Genomic DNA, 18,906 nt, shown 5'->3' with positions numbered 1-18,906 from the left:
TCATATCCTTAATTCTTGACTGTTATGAAAGATTTGTTTGTGTAAACCTTGTGAATTTCACAAATGCGGCCGCAGACAATACAGACCATATGGAGGCTGTCTAAATTATTATAACCACACAATTTTAAGGCAAAAACCATCCATGTTTAAAATGCTATTGCTTTTTCCTTTGCTTGCTGATTGAGTTTATCATTTGCATATTTCTAAAAACCAGCATACACATGTCAAGCTGATCACATGACATGATCACATTTCAAACACGTGAGAGCTTTAAGAGTTTAAAGCTTTAAATTTAAATACTACCTTGTGCCTGAAAATTAATCAATTCAATTCATTTTATTTCAGGCAACTTAGAGACCGCCACACAGCTTGCACAACATTACAAACTCAAACATTTTGAAAACAATTTAAAGCCATTTGATGAGAATAAAACAATGAGGAGCAAAAGCATTTTCTCAAATTAATAAAAAGGCTTAAAAAACAGTGCATTCACACGTCAACAAAGAGGCATTGTCTCAGACGAGCATTTTCCCTCCATTCCATTGACATCACACCCCCTCACGCCTCCAGCAGTGCATTTAACAGTGAAGGGTAGTTTGGTGTTCCCCATCCTGTGACAGGGTCCCACGATGGTGCTGCACAGAAACCATTACCCTGAACCTGTTCGTCCAGGCAGCTGAGGTGACACCCTTCCATAACCTTGAGACAAGAATGCACAGCATCAGCAGCCTGACAACATGCATAAAGGAACAGATTCTCTCTAATTTCTTTCATTATAAAGCTGTATGACTGTACTTAATGTAGACTAAGAGGGTATTTGAGTTGTTTTAATACAAAAGGAACAATAACAGCAAACCAGACTATTCTGGGCTCAGCTGAATAGTTACTGTCCTCAAGTTGCGTACTTTACCGTAATACTCTATTGAAATAATTAGCACACATTCTACATTTCTTGAGTGCAAAACCATATGCCACAAGGTCAAGTTTCAAATATAGAAAATTCTATTCTATTAATTAAATTGCATTATATTCAAGTTTAATAAGTAATTTACTTTTCATCCTCATAAAGATGATCATTTTCACATTCAAAGGTGACAGTTTTGGTACGTTACAGAATTAAAAATACAATTACTGTCGCCTTCAGTCAAAAATGGGGGACCAAACTTTTTTATTTATTATGAATTATCATCGTTCATAATAATTTGTCTGAAGCAAGGGCAATATAAAGAAATGAACAGCACAATGAGCCAAACACTAGTTTTCATCTGTGAGACAATACTGTATTATGCAGTCCATTGTTTTTTTTCGTGTTTTAACGTGGCTCTCCATAAAAATGTTATATGATTTACCACATTTCGAACAAATTCAACAAAACATATACTCGGATACGGAGCTCACTCCAGGTCCAAAAGAGGAGCAGGCAGCAGCTTGACTTACGTCAAAAAGACCTCGGCCTTTGAGCTTGTAGAGGCGAGGGTTGAGGAAACCGAGGACAGGCAGACCTTTCAGAAGCCGCTGACCGTTGATGAGAGACATCATCCCTCCGACCACAGGGGTTGACGCCTGCAGAAGAAGAAAATAAATGAGAAGTGCTCCCACTAGTGGAAATGATACATTGCAGCTGTCAAAGTGATCAAATGCATCTAGTTTGCGAAATAAATGTTAAAATGCAACTAAAATCAGTCAATGTTACAGCCTAATTTGTTCCAACGCGTCTAAAATCTCTCTGTCTGCATCGAACTCTTCCTTCTCCAATTTATGCAGTCAGATTAATAGTTTACCGAAGTTCCAGACACCCAGGGCATTGGGAATCTATTCATGACCACCCAGTAGTTATCAGACAGAGCGGCCATGTCTGGGTAGGCCCGGCCACTGACGTTGAAGTAGGACTGAGGAGGTAGGGCTTTCGCGATCTTCAGGTACGCGTCCACCACACCAACCTGGTGGCAACACAGACAATGTCAGTGACCCAGTTCTGCAGTGGTCCACCACTGATACGCGTTGATAGCGGCGTTTACTCACCTGGTAATCCGGCATCTTGAAAACGTTGCTGAAGCCGCCTCCGCTGATATAGTGTGTGACTTCATATGTGATCTCAAATGCGTTCTTGAAAGTGGTTCCCCCTACTGTTGTCACATATGGGCTGGAAATGTGTGACAGAGCATTGATTTGATTTGAAAATCCTCCGTAAAAGATGTGAATAGTCTTTCACAGCCGCCTCATTTTGCTGGAATTTCACTCAAGGTTGTTTATCGACTTTGCGCAGTTCATTAGGGCATGTGTAATGCAACAGCAGATGAACAGCCCTATTGGAATAAACAAGCTGCTTTAATTGGGCATCGCTTCATTGTGGGACTAAATCTTACGAATGTAAAAAGACATGCGCAGTCGGCCAGAGTTTTGTTAGAACCTTCCAGCAATCTAATTATAAAGTCAAAGAGCAGTTTGGAAAGCGTTCCGAGACTTTTCTGGCCAATTTCTTTTTGCCTTTAGTTCAAATTAAAGTGATTGGAATGAACAAAAAATGTGAATACAACTCAGCTTCCATGCTGGCGTAACTGCAAATGCGTTGATTGTTTTTACCTTGACGCAGGGAAACTTGGCCTGAAGGAGTTTTGCTCCTTTGTCAAATGTCTACAGCCGGCGCCGCTGTCACCTGAAAGTCAACCACAGAGATGAGGTCATGTCAACAGAGAATGAGAGGGGAGTGAAAGACAAAAAAAAAAAAAAAAAAATCTTTCCTCAAATATCTCAGGACAAAGCCATTCCTACAGTCAGAGGATTCATTTGTAGCTCACTGCAGCGCAGCTATGGAATAGCTATAATGTTTCTCATTCAAACATGAGAGACATTATTTATCTTGTATTTATCTGGTGTCTGCTTTCTTTTGTTGGTTGCTGACTTTTCTTTTTTAAATTTGCTGTTTTTTGTTTTTGTTTGAATTTCTTTTTCCTCTTTTTTGTCTCTTTTTCTTATTATTGTTTTGTTTAAATGTTGGAAATAAAATAAATAAATAAAATCAACAGGATGTTGCTCAGTGCTACAAGGTTAAATGGGTGGATACATCATGGTTGTCTCCTTACTGACCAGAAGCAAAGAGCAATGATATTCCTCTGACGCCGGCCTTCATGAACTCTGTGTTGACGCGCATCATGTAGGCGGTGGACAGGCTGTCCTCGTCATCGCCATAGCTGATGGTGTGAACCCAGGGCAGGTCGGACATGTTGCTGAGCAGAACCAGCCACTGGAGAAACGGCTCCTGGGACTCATGACGGCCTGAAGGAAAGATGGGGAAGTGAAATGTACACGTTAAAATAGAAGAAGTTGAAATAACAGACAAGAAATGGGCTACATTCGATTGTAAAACTATATTGCAAAACCTAGCTGTGTTGTAATTCTCCATTGGATAATAAGTTAATATCAATTCAACGAGTATAATTTAATTTAGTCAACACAATTCAACAAAAAAAGACTGAGGGCTTAAGTGTCTACGCAGTCAACGTGTTCGCAGGTTTGCCACCAACTTGCACAATTTTTCTGTTCTGCTTTTAATTCTCCACTAGTGCATGGGACTGAAAGCTCCTCATACCTGGATTGGTGAAGAACCAGGTGGAGATGTTTGCCCCCGTGCTCATAATGTACTCAATATCCAAACTGGCTTCCACACCGGCCTTTCCATGACCCTGAGTGCCCACAACCCGTTCCACCAGGGAGTGATGCTTAAAGCTCCTGCCAAAGAAGGTCATGAACTCAGCCAGGTCTGCAGGGCTGTAGTACTGCTCCAGGAACTGAAAGAAATAAGATGGTTGGAGACTATGCACGGGAGAAAAACATGTTTCTTAAAGGCCACGCTCAGAGATGGAATAACCTGCGCAACAGCCTGGCTGTTGTTGTGGGGTCCCCCAACATCAGCTGCCGTCAGGTTATAACGGGCCCTTAAGATGGCAGGGGTCACTCCAAGGTGCAGTCCAGTCTTCTCGTCTGCCTTCAAAGAAGATGTGCTCAAGCCGTGACGCCCCTTAGGAGGAAGACGATGAAGGCCACCAACTGTAAAAACACATTCACAGAGGCAAAGTGATCACAGAAGCTATCATAACAAACGCAAACTATTGCATTTTTTTTTTTGCCAGTCATTGTAAAAGGTTCAAACCAAAGTCCAGGTGCTGGTGGACGTCATCAGGAACAGTGTATGGGGCTGAAGACCTTATTTGAGACAGGCCGTCTCTGTTGTAATGGTGAAATCGGCTACCAGGAAGCAGGATCTCTGCAGTCCTTAAAACACATAACATGAACAGCGACTTAATGAAAGACAGCATTTAATCTACCATTATAACTTACTTGCAAGTGAGCTTATACTCCAAAAAAAAAAAAAGGAACCATTTCTTGAGATCAAAACCATGGCCTTTGCACAGCCAACCGAAAGGGAAGCAGAGCTACTTTTTGTGTCAAGGATAAAAAACATAACTGCTGGGTCAACACAAAGAAGGTTACTTTGAAAAGATCTGCTTACTCAGCAGTCGTAGCGCACTGCAAAAAGTCCCGTGTAGAAACGGTTTGGCAGTCAGTAATCCCATGACTCTGCAGCCAGTGGCGGACCACCTTCTGGGTCAGGTCAGACGGGCGCACCAAGGAGGACACTTCCTCCAGCGTGAGGTATTTACCTGTGAAGGATTAATATATATATATATATATATATATACATATATATATATATATATATATATATATATATACATATATATATATATGTATATATATATATATATACATATATATATATATATATATATATATACATATATATATATGTATATATATATATGTATATATATATATATATACATATATATATATATATATATATATATACATATATATATATGTATATATACATATATATATATATATATATATATACATATATATATATGTATATATACATATATATATATATATATATATATATATATATATATATATATATATATATATATATATATATATATATATACATATATATATATAATTACAAAAAGAGGGAAATATGTAAAATCACATGACCCACTGAGCTGCTATGGCCACCAGTCAAACAAGAACTAAACCTCCTAAGGTTATATGATCAATTACAGCTCACATGGAAATTCTCAATAGATTCTCAAGTTTAAAAACTGTGCAGGTACAATCACTGTGTATTATAGATGGGTAAGAATTTATGTAGCAGTGACAAAATGGGCCACTGTACAGTACTATATTGAAACCCTACCATAATGTGCTGAGTCAGAGTCAGACACCAGTCTGAGTGTTCTCTCCAGCAAGTCACTGTTTTGTTGCTTGAGGGCAAAGGTAAGATGCAGCTCCTCTTTTGGATGCACCCGGCCAACATCTTTCCAGTCCTTTGGTATCCTAACATAAAATGAAGGCTTTAGAGTAAGAGAAGGACAAGACTGAGAATTGTGCAAGTGATCATTTCTTCATCCGACTAACTACATCAACCTGCACGTTAAATCACATAATAACTCACAGTTTTAAAGTGATTCTGGAATGCATTTTAGAACATTAAATTAATATTTCCAACAACTATCATGGATCATAAATCAAACTTTAGATCTCAAACAATAATCAATCTAATCAAACAAGTGTGCTCTACAGTAGTTTCACACCAAAGTTACTGCTCAACTTAGAAATATATAAGGGTAATGTTAAGCAATAACTGAAAACTCCTTGCGACTTATACCCGCTGAAAGCTTATTTGGGCGTGTGCCGACTATGAATGATTAATAAAATGAAAAGGACGAGTTTTGAGGCAAACAACGGAGGCTCGGTGACCAGAGAGGTCTGAGTGGGTTTGCTCACAGGACATCTTGGTTATATTCAAGATATCCACTCCAGACCAACGGGCTGCACAACAAGGGTATGGAGAAGGTCAGTCTGTTGGAAGGAAAGACACAACAGCACATTTACATTCTGTGACAAATGAAACAGTTCGGGTATCACATGCACGAAAAGAGCAAAACATTGACTGCTTGCGTTTGGCGAACAAAGCGTCTTAATCGTCACACACAGACACACAAAACAGGGGGATGGTTCCGGTTGGAGCGTGTGAAATTTTAAAAGTGTTTTCGCGTGTAACCTGTTTTGTAAGCAGGAAGCTATCTAGGTCGTCGTCGCTGATATGAGGTCCACGCGCGACACTTTACGTACGCTACGCTATGAATCCACACTACCGCTTCCGACAATCGTCTCTACGGCATAAGTATACAAGTATGGAAATCCACGCGGGTTCAAACCTCCCAACTGAACTCACAGTGTATTCATCGCGTCCCCGGGTCACTCTGCTGCCGTGCCGTGTCCCCGGCTGAAGCGCAACTGCTGCTCATCAGTCACGTGACGAGCATTCACGTGATTTTTTTTTTTTTTTTTTCCAAATAGGGAAGAAAACTGTATCGCGCGCTGTTGTGTTCATTTTCTATCACATTTACCCGAAATGAAATAAAACTTAAAAAAAAAAAAAAAAAAAAAACTTTAAAAAAAAAAAAAAAAAACAATGCCGTAATGACTTTTCCTCCTGTGATGGGTCAAGTCAGTCCGTGTTGATATGCCATCGAGTAATGTATCGGCATATTGGTTGCGACCCAAGCCAGTTAAAAGAACAGGTGTCACGCCGAGTTCTGCATGCTCGCCGAGCTCTGCTTGCATCTCGCGGGAGCTCGCAACACTGTGGCGTTGCAGCGCTTCCGCAACAAATAAACATCCGACACCGTTGATGAATACGACGTCGTAGATTTTATTTGCACACGGTCGCAGTATTTATTCAGCGGTGTTCCCTTAAAATTTAGATGCACTTAGCTGCTCGCGGTAATCTAAATGGGAAAAAAAGAAGCCTTTTCTGAGGGCGACACGTGTTTCCAAATGACTTTGGTGTTTAAAATATGATCAGTCGTAAAATAAATGAAAGCAAGAAAACGTGCAGATGACACCACGTCTGCCTGCTTTATTTGAAATGCCCCTGCTGAACGTTTTTGGTAGAATTAAATAATAGTTATTAAAAACGTTCTGTGTGTAGGCAGTCAAAATACAAGCAAGAAGCGGCTTTTCGTTATAAACAATCAGGGATGCGTACATTTGCATTTCGGTGCAGTCAGAATTACTATCGGCGAGAAAAGCATATGTACCCCTCATTTCTATTGTGCGACATTTTATCGTGAAAAGCTGTTTGTTTGTTTGTTTTTTCTATTCGGGCTGATACTTTGTGCACTTCTGACCGTCCGTTCTGCATCATGGAATGCATGGTGCAACACAGTTATGACGATGACCGAAAATTTTATTGTGCAGAAAGTTTCCGCGTTCTTTAAGAGGGGAAGTTGATGTGTTGCAAATGATAAACGAAACTTCCCAGCACCAAACGCCTGCGCACTTGGTCGCCTCGCACCAGACCAAACCCGATTCTTGTTGTTTTTGATCGCGCTCGTTTGTTGAAAGCCAAGGTGTAAAAATGATCTGCCGCAAAAAGACTTGTGTTCAAAGAGCTCTCCGTGTGTTGTCGTTGCTGCTGTGGGTATGTATATTGCAAAAATTACCGTGTACTAGCTGACTATTCCATTTTCCCTTTCTGCTATACAGTTTATAGAAATACCAGTTTTTAATTTAAAAGTTTTTATTTATTTATTTAAAGTGTTGTGCATTTAACAATGTAATGTTAATGTCATGTTTGTAAACATTGGTGAACCAAAAATGAGGAAATCATCCCAATTATGTTACCATATGTCATGTGACTCCAGAGGTCACATGATATGTTACCTGTCCAAGTCTTCAACACGCTATCTTAAACACTTTCCTCACCCCTTGCATTGCCTCTGTGTCACAGTTTAATATTCTTTATTAAATCGTGTATACATTTTTACTTTTAATTTATACAATTTCTTTGTTTGCATGACAAACTGAAAATGATTCATTTGGCTTTCTCCATTTCAACAGTTAGTGCCACTATTTTCTAATAGGTTACAGACTAGCATAGCAGCGTGTGAGTGAATGATTTCATTCCAGATTTCAAAACAATCAAACAAACAAAAAATAGCTGTAATACACTCAGAAGACTTGTAATTAATCAAAGTATTCCTCTAAAAGAAAGAAGAAATGGGAAGAGTTTTGCCAGAGAGCGTATTTCTTGTTGCAGAGTCTCGCCCTTCATGGGATCTTTCACTTACCAGGTGTTAGCAGTATTGGTAGGCCTAAGTGCCTACTACTTGCTGAAGAACTATAAAAGGAGCAGTATGTTTTTCTCTGACACCAACATCACCCTGCCGGCCTTCCTCGCTGTCACCTGCGCCGCCGTCCTCGTGCTGGGAGGGTTGCTGGGCTGTTGCCTCAGCAAGGATTCACCTTGCATGCAGGGGATGGTGAGGTCTTCTGCTTGACTTTAGTTTGTATGCATCTGTGTCAAGACGGCATTTTGAACATTCTTCTCCTCCCCAGTTTGTTTACCTGCTTGTTATGGTGTTTTGTCTGAAAAGCACTTCTTCGGCGCTGGCCTATTTTCAGTCAACAAGGGTATGGGTATTTTACTGCGCGTTTCATCGTGAAAAAATATACTGCATAATCACCTCTATATAATTATTTCTGTTAATTTCCCAATGTTAAGCTTCACTCAGAGTTAGCGCCCCTCAGTGGAATATTTATGAACTACACTGGGAGCAGTCAGGACTCCCTCTCACTTGCTGTGGATGCCACGCAAAAAGAGGTGAGTAAAGACTTTAAACTGACTGTAAACTGACCCCCCCCCAAAAAAAAAAAAACTAAAATAAAAATAAAAATCATCATATCTGCTGTGCAACACAGTGAGATTGATCCGAGGCAAAAACAGCAACAACATGATTTCAATTCCTTTTTTCTTTTTGTCCTATCGTGGAAACACCATGCATACACAAACAAGTAAAGACTGAATGCAATATTACAACATTGACTTACATTGCCTTGGCCACTACTGCTTGAAGGAAAACATGCATACCATATCTTTTCTTTGTAAATTGTAAACCCTTGTTTTTACATCATATGTTTCTCACCTGGTAGCTGTTTATCACCCCTTTAAACATAGACCTCTGAGTGACACGAAGCACGCTATAAAGCAATTCCAGATGTTTGTCTGTTTAACAATACTTTCTTGTGATTCCTTTTAGTTTCAGTGTTGTGGTGTCCATGGGTATGAGGACTGGTTTCTGAGCCCCTGGTTTAACCACACTGGCAGAATCTCAGTACCACTCAGCTGTTGCAACTCCACTTTCTTGTCCTGTAATGGCACTGTGGACATGCCATTGCAACTTTACTCACAGGTAGACAAATTGATCCAAAATAATTTAACATGTATACATTACCCAGTTGGTTCACATGCTCTGACTCCAACTGTCCTATTTTTGCAACTTATGTCCCTTTTCCTATTTGGAATGTCTCTCCATTTTAGGGTTGCCAGGTCAAGCTGGAGAAAGTGTTGCAGTTTTTCTTGAGATTTATTTTGTTGGACCTACCGCTAGTTTTTCTTGTGGAGGTATGAAAGACTTTTAGCATTTTGGACTGGTTACTCAATGGAGATGAGAAAGAAACATATATTTTGTTTTTACCTTTAGTTAAGAAAAAAAAATGCTTGACATAATATTGTTAAACTGCAGTAAATGTTCTGTCAACTTTTATATCTTTTTACGGTATCATGCAGCCACTTTAAATTTAATTTCTTAAATTCTGATGTTAAGTCGCAATATTTGATTGTTCATTGTTTTTAAAGTGCTCCCCTCCTTTTTTTTTTTTTTTTATTCTGCAGGTTATTTTGATTTTGACAGTGGCACAGCTGATGAGGAACAGACCAGACATGGGATATCACAACATGGACAAAAGATACTGACACCTTGATGAATGGAAAAGAAGTTTCAGAATGCAATACACGCGTAATACTGCATTTAGTGCACATTTAATTTCTCAATGCTCTTTGTCACAATGGCTATTTCTATGCTGCAGAGCTTCCATCTCAACAAGTCTTGTTGAAACTGTCCAGTGCACTCAAAAACTCACCTCAAAAGTGGAGAAGAAAATATCACCACTTATAATGATGACACACGGAGAGGCCACATGCTTTGAAAACACTTTTTTACCTCCTTTTAATTCAACAATGTGGTTTGATACATCTGAAAAGCAACTCAGTTTTTTTTTTTTTTTGTTAACAGTGTGTTTTCTATATAGAACCTTTGTTTTATTAAATAAAGACCATCACTTGCTGTTAAAACAGACCAACATTTTAATGTTGATAATGTCAATACCTTTCTATTGGATACAATTAATATGTCTAATACTAATGTGTTATTTGTTGTTGTTAATTTGAGCAGTATCAGATAGATAGACATTTTGATAATTTTTTTTTTGGCACCCACAATTACTGTTGAAACCCATGCAGCGAGGCGTGGCTTGACTTGAGTGGGCGTGGCGGCACCTCCTCCCTTAGTTCCTTCCTCGGCTTCTTCAACACGCTCGGCTGATTCGGAAGAAAAAAAGGAAACGTGTTATTCGAAAAAAACGGCCTGAGTAGGCGAAGTCGGTCGGAGCCACTCCTTAGACCTGGTAAGATGCAAAACATCTATCTGAAAGCTTCGCGGCTGCTTCGGTTAATAGTCGAGGTCGACTGACATGCTTCTGTCGCGGCCGCTGGGGCCGCTCGGTGGCTTCGCCTTGTTTATCGTTAGCATCTGCGGCCCCGTTAGCAGGCCGCGGGGCTGGAGGCGCGGACACCGAAATGCGTGGAAGCAACGTTGTCAGGAAAAAAAAAGGGGGGGGGGTCACGGTGTTCTGCGACAGTCTGTGATACTACAGCGTCGTATATTCCGATATATTTTACGAATGGTTGTGTTCTCTGTGTTATGACGGCTTAACCGGTAATGCCGACAGGGAATCCCCATGGGAGCCGACCGGGCATACGCTTACCCTTCTGGTATGACAGAAGGCAGCGATCCAGGAGCTGGCTAGCTATGCTAATACTAGCATCAAGTTAGGCCTTTGATTTCCTGACCAACCCGCGCACTTTACTGGAGGAAAAAAAGCCATTAATGCAATGTGTTTGGTATTAATATTACATTTACTATTGATTTAGTATAGTATTGTAGAAGCCTACTTTTATTTGTCATCGGATGTGACCCTGAACCTGTGACAAGTGGGCATTGAAGGCAATTAGGTAATGGTCACTGGGCTGTAGGGGGACTTGTGTTGAAGCACGAGTTGCTGGTACAATGCTTAGGCTAAGTTGTCGTTTCAGATAAAGCAGGGTACATAGTAAAAATAAGTAAATAAATACATTTTCTAAGTGATCTCTGTAGGTCACCCATTCAAAATTTGACTGATCACCTCAACCTTAGAACACTTACGGTCGACCCTTGTCTATGGTTCTTGTCTGGTTGTGTTGTGTGGATGTAGAGGTGGCCATAGCTAAAGTCCTGGTTGTGCATCACACTAGTTTTAGGTCTCTAACGTCATGTAGCGAGCAATATGTTTTAAAGTGAAACTGAAAAAAGATAAGCAGTCAGACGTAACACCAAAGCAGTGACGATAGTAAAAGCGCAGTTTGTCTAAATGTATCACCCAATATGTTGGATTTATGGGTGTTTTTTTTGTATGTATATAAAAACCTCATCCATTTATTCCTCATAAAATTTTGTGTGAGGATAAATTTGAAAAATAATAATAATGAACCCTGTGTATAGTTTTCCTCAGATGTCCTCGATTTCTGCCACTCTATGTTGATAGTCAGTATTTACATTCAAAAAAGAAACATTGCCCCGTGTTTGTAGCTTATGTGGGTGTCCAGCACAGTTGGCTGGTTGCGTTGACTGAGTTGTTGGATATTTTGCTTTAATCCCACCCAGCCTCAGGAGCAGCGAAGTGTCTACATGGCAGTTCGTCGAGGACACTTTAAGTACATGAAAGTGAGTATGAGATCCCGGCTCCCGCTTCAAATAGTTCCTCAGTCTGTGGCCTCATCAACACATAGTTTTGTGGCTCCATCAGATATGTTTGGCATTTAGTGGGGTGCAGAAAAAAAATAAACTGACACCAGGGAACATTCCTTAATGTGGAAGATTCCATGACTTCACCTCCATAATTGTGATCTATTATGTTTTTTGTACATGAATGCATGTTCAAATTTGTGGGCAGCAAGAAAAAAAAAATCTTAATGGGCGCTGCTCCCACCAGCGTGGTCCCTGTTTGCTGGTTTAATACAGGACTCTCATTCATCCTTCCTAACAGTGCATCTTCCCCACTAGAATACACAATCACATCCGTTCTTTAGCATGAATGGACCTCTGTCAGGTTTGACCGCTGGACTGGTTCCCCTTTTAAGGCCTGATCCCTTTTTCAGACCCTGACTAATGAGTTCACAGGACAAGTTTTGTAAAACCTGGACAGCCAAACTCTTGTAATCATAGCATATTTCTTATGCCACTTTGCAAAGGCAAAACCTGTGTGGCGATTGCGCCGCCACAAGGTTTGCAACCACATCGCTGACTGTATTCCACTCAGTGGTGTGATGGCTTTGTTGGAGGTTACAGGACACAGTCAAGGTTGGTGAACTGAGTTAACCTGGGGTTGTCTTAGTGCTGCAGGCTGCACCGCCACAAATCATGTCAGTTTGAAAGCATGCAGATGGAGGTAAATTGTGCGTCATTGTTTTAAGGCGCTCTAATTTTGGCAGGGGAGAAAAAGGCAGGTAGAAAGAGACTGGAGGGTTTCTAATGGTCAAAAATGTAAAGGAAGAGATCCTTAAAATTGGATTTTTTTTTTTTACATACACATTATTGTTGTTATTAATATTATTATTGCTTAAGTATAGACAGGGGGTAAGGTCTTCCATGATGCTTTCCTTTCTTCCACCGGCAGATTACTGTCACCCAACCATGAGCAGGAAACGGGGAGAGGGTTTGTGTTGTGACCCAGTTATGCATTTAGCTGCCTGCCATGGCCAGGCCCCACCGACTGCACTCAAGTATGCGCAACGTAGCATCACCATCATGCTGCAGCCATGCAGCGGGCACTGCGTGGTGATCTCCGTTGCCTCGGCAGGGTTTAGAGGAGCAACAGGATGCAGTGCATCATTATCTTGTGCAGCGTCGCAACGGTCATCACGCTGCGTTCACACGTCAGGCGGTTGAGAGGCGAAAAACCGCCGCCGCCGAAACGTAGCAGGTTGGAAATGGAAGACTGTTCACCGGGAAATGGGAAATGTTCACCGCATCACCTTTGGATGGTCCTTTCCTTTGTCCTCTTTTTTTACTTCTGAATTATTAAGCTGTCACGCGCTACATCTTCATCTGAACAAGGTGGCTCTGAAACACAGCCGTTCATTTGTCCTCCCCCCTTTCTTTTCTTTTTTTCCCCCCGCATACCCGACTGTTTACCTTGCTCCCTGTGTTTTCACCGGCCCACCTGGCTGACTTGCAGGACGTGTATGAAATGTCGAACGGTTACGAAGACCACTTGGGAGGGGACGAGGGGAAAGACGCCAAGACCAACCTGATAGTTAACTACCTGCCTCAGAGCATGACGCAAGACGAGCTGCGGAGCCTCTTCAGCAGCATCGGGGAGGTGGAGTCGGCCAAGCTGATTCGCGACAAAGTGGCAGGTACGATACGCTTCAAAAGGATGAGATTGGTGTCCAACCAGTTTGACACGCAACCACAAGTCTTTGCTGTAATTATTTGTGGCTTAATTACTAGAGAATTCAAGTTTTGACCACAACCTTGGGAAAATGTCAGTGGTGGTTCACCTTTCTGCCTGGGAGAGTAGTCTGGTTTTTGTGGCTTGTCTGATCCCTTTAATTTATTGTGTAGCTTTTGTTTAAAAGACGCCCCAGAATCATTTCCTGCTCTGGTTAGGAACTAGATTCCCTCTACTTTTTTCACCACCACCAAAGTTTCTTTTTTATTATTATTAAGATCTTGTCTATCTGGCAACAGTTTCTATTTATTTGCTTAGACTAGCATGCAATGTTTAAGATTTGTTTTTTTGGGTTTTCAAATATTTGTTTGTTTGCAGATTTTTTTTAACTATACAAAGTTTTTTTTGTTTTTTATTTTATTGTTTTCCTTTTTTTTTTCTCTAGGCCACAGTTTAGGGTATGGATTTGTTAACTATCTTAACCCTAATGATGCAGAAAGAGCTATCAGTACACTGAATGGACTAAGGCTACAGTCCAAAACTATCAAGGTAACGTGACATAAGGTGTTCTACAATTATCAAACAAAAAGATGTCATGTCATAACTCTACCGTGGCTCCTGTGCTGTCTGCTAACTAGCTAGTACATGTCAGCTGAACAAAGTGATACTGCTTTAACTGACATGTCTGTCGAATTAAGTTTAATTTTATTTATTTGATTTGAATCATACCGTCAGATTCAATGTATTTCATGTGCTGTATTTTTAGTCTTTTCAACCAGTTTATTTTTTGTTGCCTTAGTGTCCTGCTTTTGAATTCACTTATTTTTGCTTCAGCTGCAAAAGACATTATCAGATAATTTCATTTTTTTGTATGCTTTAAGACTTTTATATCTGATATTATCGATGATAATGGACAGACAAAACCTGCTGTGGGATTCTGGTAACTTGTTTTATAGTAGGTAGTTCCTAAAAGAATTTATTATCTCGTTTTATTTATTTATTTATTTTACAAATGTTAAATATTAAAAATAACAATAGTTTTTGTGGTTTTGATTAAAACTTCAAACTCTATAAAGTTTTACAGTTCCGTTTTGATTCCCGTTGCCAGGTTTCACATGCACGACCCAGCTCAGACACAATAAAAGATGCCAACTTGTACATAAGTGGCCTTCCCAAGTCCATGACCCAGAAGGACGTGGAGGACATGTTCTCGCGCTTTGGACGCATCATTAACTCTCGTGTACTTGTTGATCCGTCAACAGGGGCGACAGGTGATAGACTTCCTCACTTTTCCAAAAATACTAAACAGATGGAACATTAGATGCAATTACCCGCCAGCGTGTGCGTCAGAACACGCGGCAGTAAGTCTGTCTCTCCCGCGTGCAGGCATGTCCCGCGGCGTGGCCTTCATCCGGTACGACAAGAGGGCGGAGGCGGAGGAGGCCGTCAAAAACCTCAACGGTCAGACACCTCCCGGAGCCGCCGAGCCCATCACGGTGAAGTTTGCCGCCAACCCGAACCAGGCAAAGAACACGCAGATCATCTCGCAGCTTTACCACAACCCGTCCCGCCGCTTCGGGGGTCCGCTGCATCACCAGGCACAGAGATTCAGGTGAGAGACCTTTCCACCCGCGACAAGAACGACTTGATCGCAGAAGTCTGCACTCTACAGTTTTTTTGTGGAGGAATGTCAAACAAAAAGTGTTGGTTTTTTTTTTAACTTGGAAAAAAAGTGGCAGGAAAAAACCTTTTCTGTAGAAATAAATCCTCCCCCCCCCCCCCCCTCCTCCAGATTCTCTCCTATGGCCGTCGATCACATGAGCGGCATGGGCGGAGTCAGCGTCCCCAGCAGCTCCAGCAATGGCTGGTGCATCTTCATCTACAACCTGGGCCAGGAAACCGACGAGAACATCCTGTGGCAGATGTTCGGCCCCTTCGGCGCCGTCACCAACGTCAAGGTGATCCGCGACTTCAACACCAACAAGTGCAAAGGCTTCGGCTTCGTCACCATGACAAACTACGAGGACGCGGCCATGGCCATCGCCAGCATGAACGGCACCCGGCTCGGAGACAAGATACTGCAAGTGTCCTTCAAAACCAGCAAGGGCCACAAGTAAAGAGAGCAGGGACAATGTTGGTGTGGAGGGGAGTCGGGCTGAGCTGCAGCAGGCGGGAGTTCAAGTTTAAGCTCTTTGTTCTTCTGCAACGTTGTGTTTTGTCCAAAGTATGTCTTCACCTTTTTACTATCGCTTTGGGACATTTAAAAATTTATTGAATCCCCCTGGATAACTTTTAAATAATTATCTAAACAAACAAAAAAACTCAATGTCTGTATGTGTTGCATGTGTGTATTAATGTAAAAGAATCTGAAAAATGTTTCTAGTCATGCACTGAAAAAGCAGTGCACAGAGGTAATGCAAAACTGGGGGTGGGGGGGCAGATGTTATTCTAAACACTTCAGAACAATGTTGTTCCCTGATTTTTTTTCTTTGTTTTCTATCATCAGAAAAGCTTCTTGTGATTATGTGATTCTAAAATATGCCTTAAATTATCAGCTGGTTGATACTCAGACCTACATTACCACTAATTGTCCCACTGGGTTCAAATAAGAGCAAGGCACTTTTCACAGAACTGGGCATTGATCACAATATCAGACTCTGCAATGTGACTTCCTCCCAGGTTGAACCGTTTTAAACATCAAATCTTTGGACTCCCAATCCCCCCCCCCCTGTAAAAGTATCTTTTAAAAAAAACAACAAAAAAAAAAAAATCACATCATCAGGAGATTTCTGTTCTGTTGATTTATGAGGAATTGATGGACCAAAGGCAACAAGACATTTTGACCCTAAATCCACTTTGTAGATTGTCGCAGCAGAGTTGTAGTTTTTCTGTGAAGAGGTACTGAGGTTCTTTTTTTTTTAACACTGAGAGCAACGTTGCATCATCTCAGCGTGCTGTTTGTCTTTAATTTTTTTTCCCTTTCATTTAGAACTTTTCTTTCCTGAGGCATAGACTTTTATTTGTTACACTGTAAGTTACATACAGTATTTTGAGTTTTAGCAAATGCTTATCAAGTTTGGAGAGAAAATTTAAAGGCCTTTGTTATTCATTTAAGTTGAGAGTTGCTTTTTGTTTTATTTTGGTTGTTTCTCTTTGAGCATAAACCATTAAATTTTATTTCTTTTTGCCGAAAGTTTTGGTTGGTTGGTTTCTTTTCTTTTCTTTTGTAATTTAAACTTTTTTTTTAGAATTTTAATTTAGAATCTCATTTCTTTGTTTTGTTGTCTTCGCAGCAAATCTTGCAAGCGTTAGCTAAAGATCTCTGGCCAGGCAGGAATCCAGTGTTTTTGTAGAAGCATACCAACTAACAGTAGTGGGCGATTCAGGTGGATTCAGATCAGGTCATGTGACCTGTACACAGACACTTGAGGGAAATTCCTATTCGTGGTTTATTTGGGTTCCTTACCTGTTTGGAAACACTTAAGCTGAACGTTGGCCTCAAACGTATGTGTAAGCACCCAGCCGGTTGCTTTTTATTCAGGCAGGCAAATTTAAAATAGGCTTATTGAAAATTGGAAATCCACCTTGACATTGGATTTATTAGATCCCACAGACCTCTGAGGTCAAGCCGGGAATACATACAACTTGAACATCCACTACTCTGAGCGCGTTCGTAAAGTCTTTGTTTTATCTCCTGAGATGCAGTTACAAATGAAGGCTTTGCTCCATGCACTGACACGACATGGTGACACCCCAGTTACACACATTTATAGGGTCGTCAGCCTTTGTGGGGATAAAACTGTTTTGTTCTAACTAGTTTGAGTGGCGGGTCAATAAAATGTGTTATTTTGATCTAACCTCATCACATTTTCAGCAGGGGGACAAGTTGATAGTTACACTGCATTCTTATATTATTGACAACTTTCCTGAGGCTTCATTAAATCTTTTTTTTTTTTTTTCTTTTTCTTAAGAGAAAAAAAAAAATCTTTATCCCTTCCAATAATTCTCTGTTCAAAAATGTGATCTGTTAAAGTGCTTTTGTGTTGAGGAATGGAGTTTTCTTTGGGTCACAATCATTAATGTTGTGCAATATGTTCTGACTTGCTGAAAGCAGTTGGTGCGATGTGTCGTCATGGACTGTCATCTGATGTTTGTTTCGTTTTCTGCCACATTTTCTATGGTACTGCGCCGTTTTCGTGGCAGTCGGAGTCAGCAGTGCATGGAACGTGTGCGTTCATGAAGGGGCAGTCAGAAGTAACCGTAACAAAAAAAAAAACAAACAACTGCATTCCGCCTTAATTTATAAGTGAATATGGTGTATTTTATAGCAAAGGAGTTGCAAAGTATTTATTTGATAGTGTGTGCAGTCGTGATTGTTACTTTATTGGGTTTGACTTTGTTTTCTCGATATTGGAGGACGCTCCAAGGTGTCGTCCACTAGATGTCTTCTAACTATTGGTTGTTTCAATGAAAACATTGTGACTTTTCAGATTTGAAAATTAAATGTTTCTCCAGAGGTTTCATGTGTCGTGTTGTTGCACGGGACTACACCGCAAAATGTGATTATTTTGGTTTGGTTTCCCCGAAAGAACTCATCGTGCAGGGTCACCGGGCCTCAAGCCAGTCAGATGGAATGACTATTGGAATTTGATAATTAGTTTAAAAAAAAAAAAAACGTTTCACCTGGAAAAAGACAAAAAAAACTGTAACACTCAATACACTTAAGAGTTTTCATTCACATTCACGAACGTAAAAGGTTTCAGCGCTGAGTTTGTGATTACTTTGTCCATTTGTCCGTGCACAGAAAAAAAGTTTTCTATTCTGTATTTAACATCTTTTGTGAACCTTTGAGAGTACTGTATATTGTCAAATTAAAGTGAGTGACTAAGTATTGGACGCGTCCAAAAGACACACCAAAAGAATAATAACACAACAAAAATGTAAACAATAATCATGTGCCTCTTTTTTATTTGCAGCCTTCTCATTTATATTTCAACAGTAACCTATTTCCACGAACTGATAATACATTAAAAAATAAACTAGCAATAATAAACCAATAAGCTAATAATAATAATATCCTTTGATGAACGTGCAACCATTCAATCCCATTCAAAACGTACGATCTGTTGAAGTAGTCAGCCAGAGTACCAGCAGAGCATTCTGGGATTTGTAGTATCAGAGGTACATGTGCCGTATAATACCGGCGGGCCAGCAGCTCTAGTA

The 18,906-nt window shown here is 40.4% G+C and overlaps 3 protein-coding genes across 8 annotated transcripts; 2 read left to right on the top strand and 1 right to left on the bottom strand.

Moving 5' to 3' along the window:
- Positions 1–90: 90 nt before the first annotated feature.
- Positions 91–6,339, bottom strand: tpp1 (tripeptidyl peptidase I). The gene is made up of 13 exons (XM_076017852.1): positions 6,305–6,339; positions 5,854–5,928; positions 5,264–5,403; positions 4,511–4,661; positions 4,151–4,272; positions 3,869–4,047; positions 3,590–3,788; positions 3,088–3,276; positions 2,584–2,656; positions 2,023–2,143; positions 1,782–1,940; positions 1,438–1,563; positions 91–699 (listed from the first exon to the last, which is right to left on the bottom strand). Exons 1-13 carry the CDS (start codon positions 6,313–6,315, stop codon positions 559–561), a joined length of 1,686 nt encoding a protein of 561 aa, XP_075873967.1. The 5' UTR covers positions 6,316–6,339; the 3' UTR covers positions 91–558.
- Positions 6,340–7,369: 1,030 nt separating this feature from the next.
- Positions 7,370–10,271, top strand: tspan37 (tetraspanin 37). Of its 2 annotated transcripts, XM_076017862.1 has the most exons (7): positions 7,371–7,555; positions 8,208–8,396; positions 8,473–8,547; positions 8,639–8,737; positions 9,174–9,326; positions 9,455–9,538; positions 9,809–10,271. In XM_076017862.1, the coding sequence occupies exons 1-7, from the start codon at positions 7,493–7,495 to the stop codon at positions 9,887–9,889; spliced, it is 744 nt and encodes a 247-aa protein (XP_075873977.1). In that variant the 5' UTR covers positions 7,371–7,492; the 3' UTR covers positions 9,890–10,271. The 2 variants fall into 2 exon arrangements, with proteins under 2 accessions (XP_075873978.1, XP_075873977.1); XM_076017863.1 differs by lacking the exon at positions 8,473–8,547 and having other exon boundaries at positions 7,370–7,555.
- Positions 10,272–10,472: 201 nt separating this feature from the next.
- Positions 10,473–18,200, top strand: elavl1a (ELAV like RNA binding protein 1a). Of its 5 annotated transcripts, none has more exons than XM_076017856.1 (7): positions 10,487–10,599; positions 11,895–11,955; positions 13,457–13,648; positions 14,129–14,232; positions 14,792–14,954; positions 15,070–15,295; positions 15,476–18,200. In XM_076017856.1, the coding sequence occupies exons 2-7, from the start codon at positions 11,919–11,921 to the stop codon at positions 15,798–15,800; spliced, it is 1,047 nt and encodes a 348-aa protein (XP_075873971.1). In that variant the 5' UTR covers positions 10,487–10,599; positions 11,895–11,918; the 3' UTR covers positions 15,801–18,200. The 5 variants fall into 5 exon arrangements, with proteins under 5 accessions (XP_075873973.1, XP_075873971.1, XP_075873972.1 ...); XM_076017857.1 differs by having other exon boundaries at positions 10,522–10,596; positions 11,891–11,954; positions 13,468–13,648; XM_076017855.1 differs by having other exon boundaries at positions 10,522–10,596; positions 11,891–11,955.
- Positions 18,201–18,906: the final 706 nt, after the last annotated feature.

The sequence above is a fragment of the Nelusetta ayraudi genome, unplaced genomic scaffold (genome assembly GCF_046127955.1).
Source record: "Nelusetta ayraudi isolate G7.1 ecotype Tasmania unplaced genomic scaffold, CSIRO-AGI_Nayr_v1 ptg000007l, whole genome shotgun sequence".
In the NCBI taxonomy this organism is placed as follows: Eukaryota; Metazoa; Chordata; class Actinopteri; order Tetraodontiformes; family Monacanthidae; genus Nelusetta; species Nelusetta ayraudi.
Note: the sequence above shows the minus strand (reverse complement) of the source record. Positions and strands in the feature narration are given on the sequence as shown.

What these genes read in the sequence shown, in the direction of transcription:
- elavl1a (XM_076017856.1), top strand. Translation starts at nt 11,919, where the DNA reads ATGGCAGTTCGTCGAGGACACTTTAAGTACATGAAAG. An exon ending in ACACTTTAAGTACATGAAAG is followed by an intron (nt 11,956 to 13,456) that starts TGAGTATGAGAT and finishes CGGCCCACCTGG; the next exon opens with CTGACTTGCAGGACGTGTAT. An exon ending in CACCAGGCACAGAGATTCAG is followed by an intron (nt 15,296 to 15,475) that starts GTGAGAGACCTT and finishes CCCCTCCTCCAG; the next exon opens with ATTCTCTCCTATGGCCGTCG.
- tpp1 (XM_076017852.1), bottom strand. An exon ending in GAATATAACCAAGATGTCCT is followed by an intron (nt 5,404 to 5,853) that starts GTGAGCAAACCC and finishes ATTTTATGTTAG; the next exon opens with GATACCAAAGGACTGGAAAG. An exon ending in ACAGCCAGGCTGTTGCGCAG is followed by an intron (nt 3,789 to 3,868) that starts GTTATTCCATCT and finishes TATTTCTTTCAG; the next exon opens with TTCCTGGAGCAGTACTACAG.
- tspan37 (XM_076017862.1), top strand. Translation starts at nt 7,493, where the DNA reads ATGATCTGCCGCAAAAAGACTTGTGTTCAAAGAGCTCTCCGTGTGTTG. An exon ending in TGTTGTCGTTGCTGCTGTGG is followed by an intron (nt 7,556 to 8,207) that starts GTATGTATATTG and finishes TTCACTTACCAG; the next exon opens with GTGTTAGCAGTATTGGTAGG. An exon ending in CATTGCAACTTTACTCACAG is followed by an intron (nt 9,327 to 9,454) that starts GTAGACAAATTG and finishes TCTCCATTTTAG; the next exon opens with GGTTGCCAGGTCAAGCTGGA.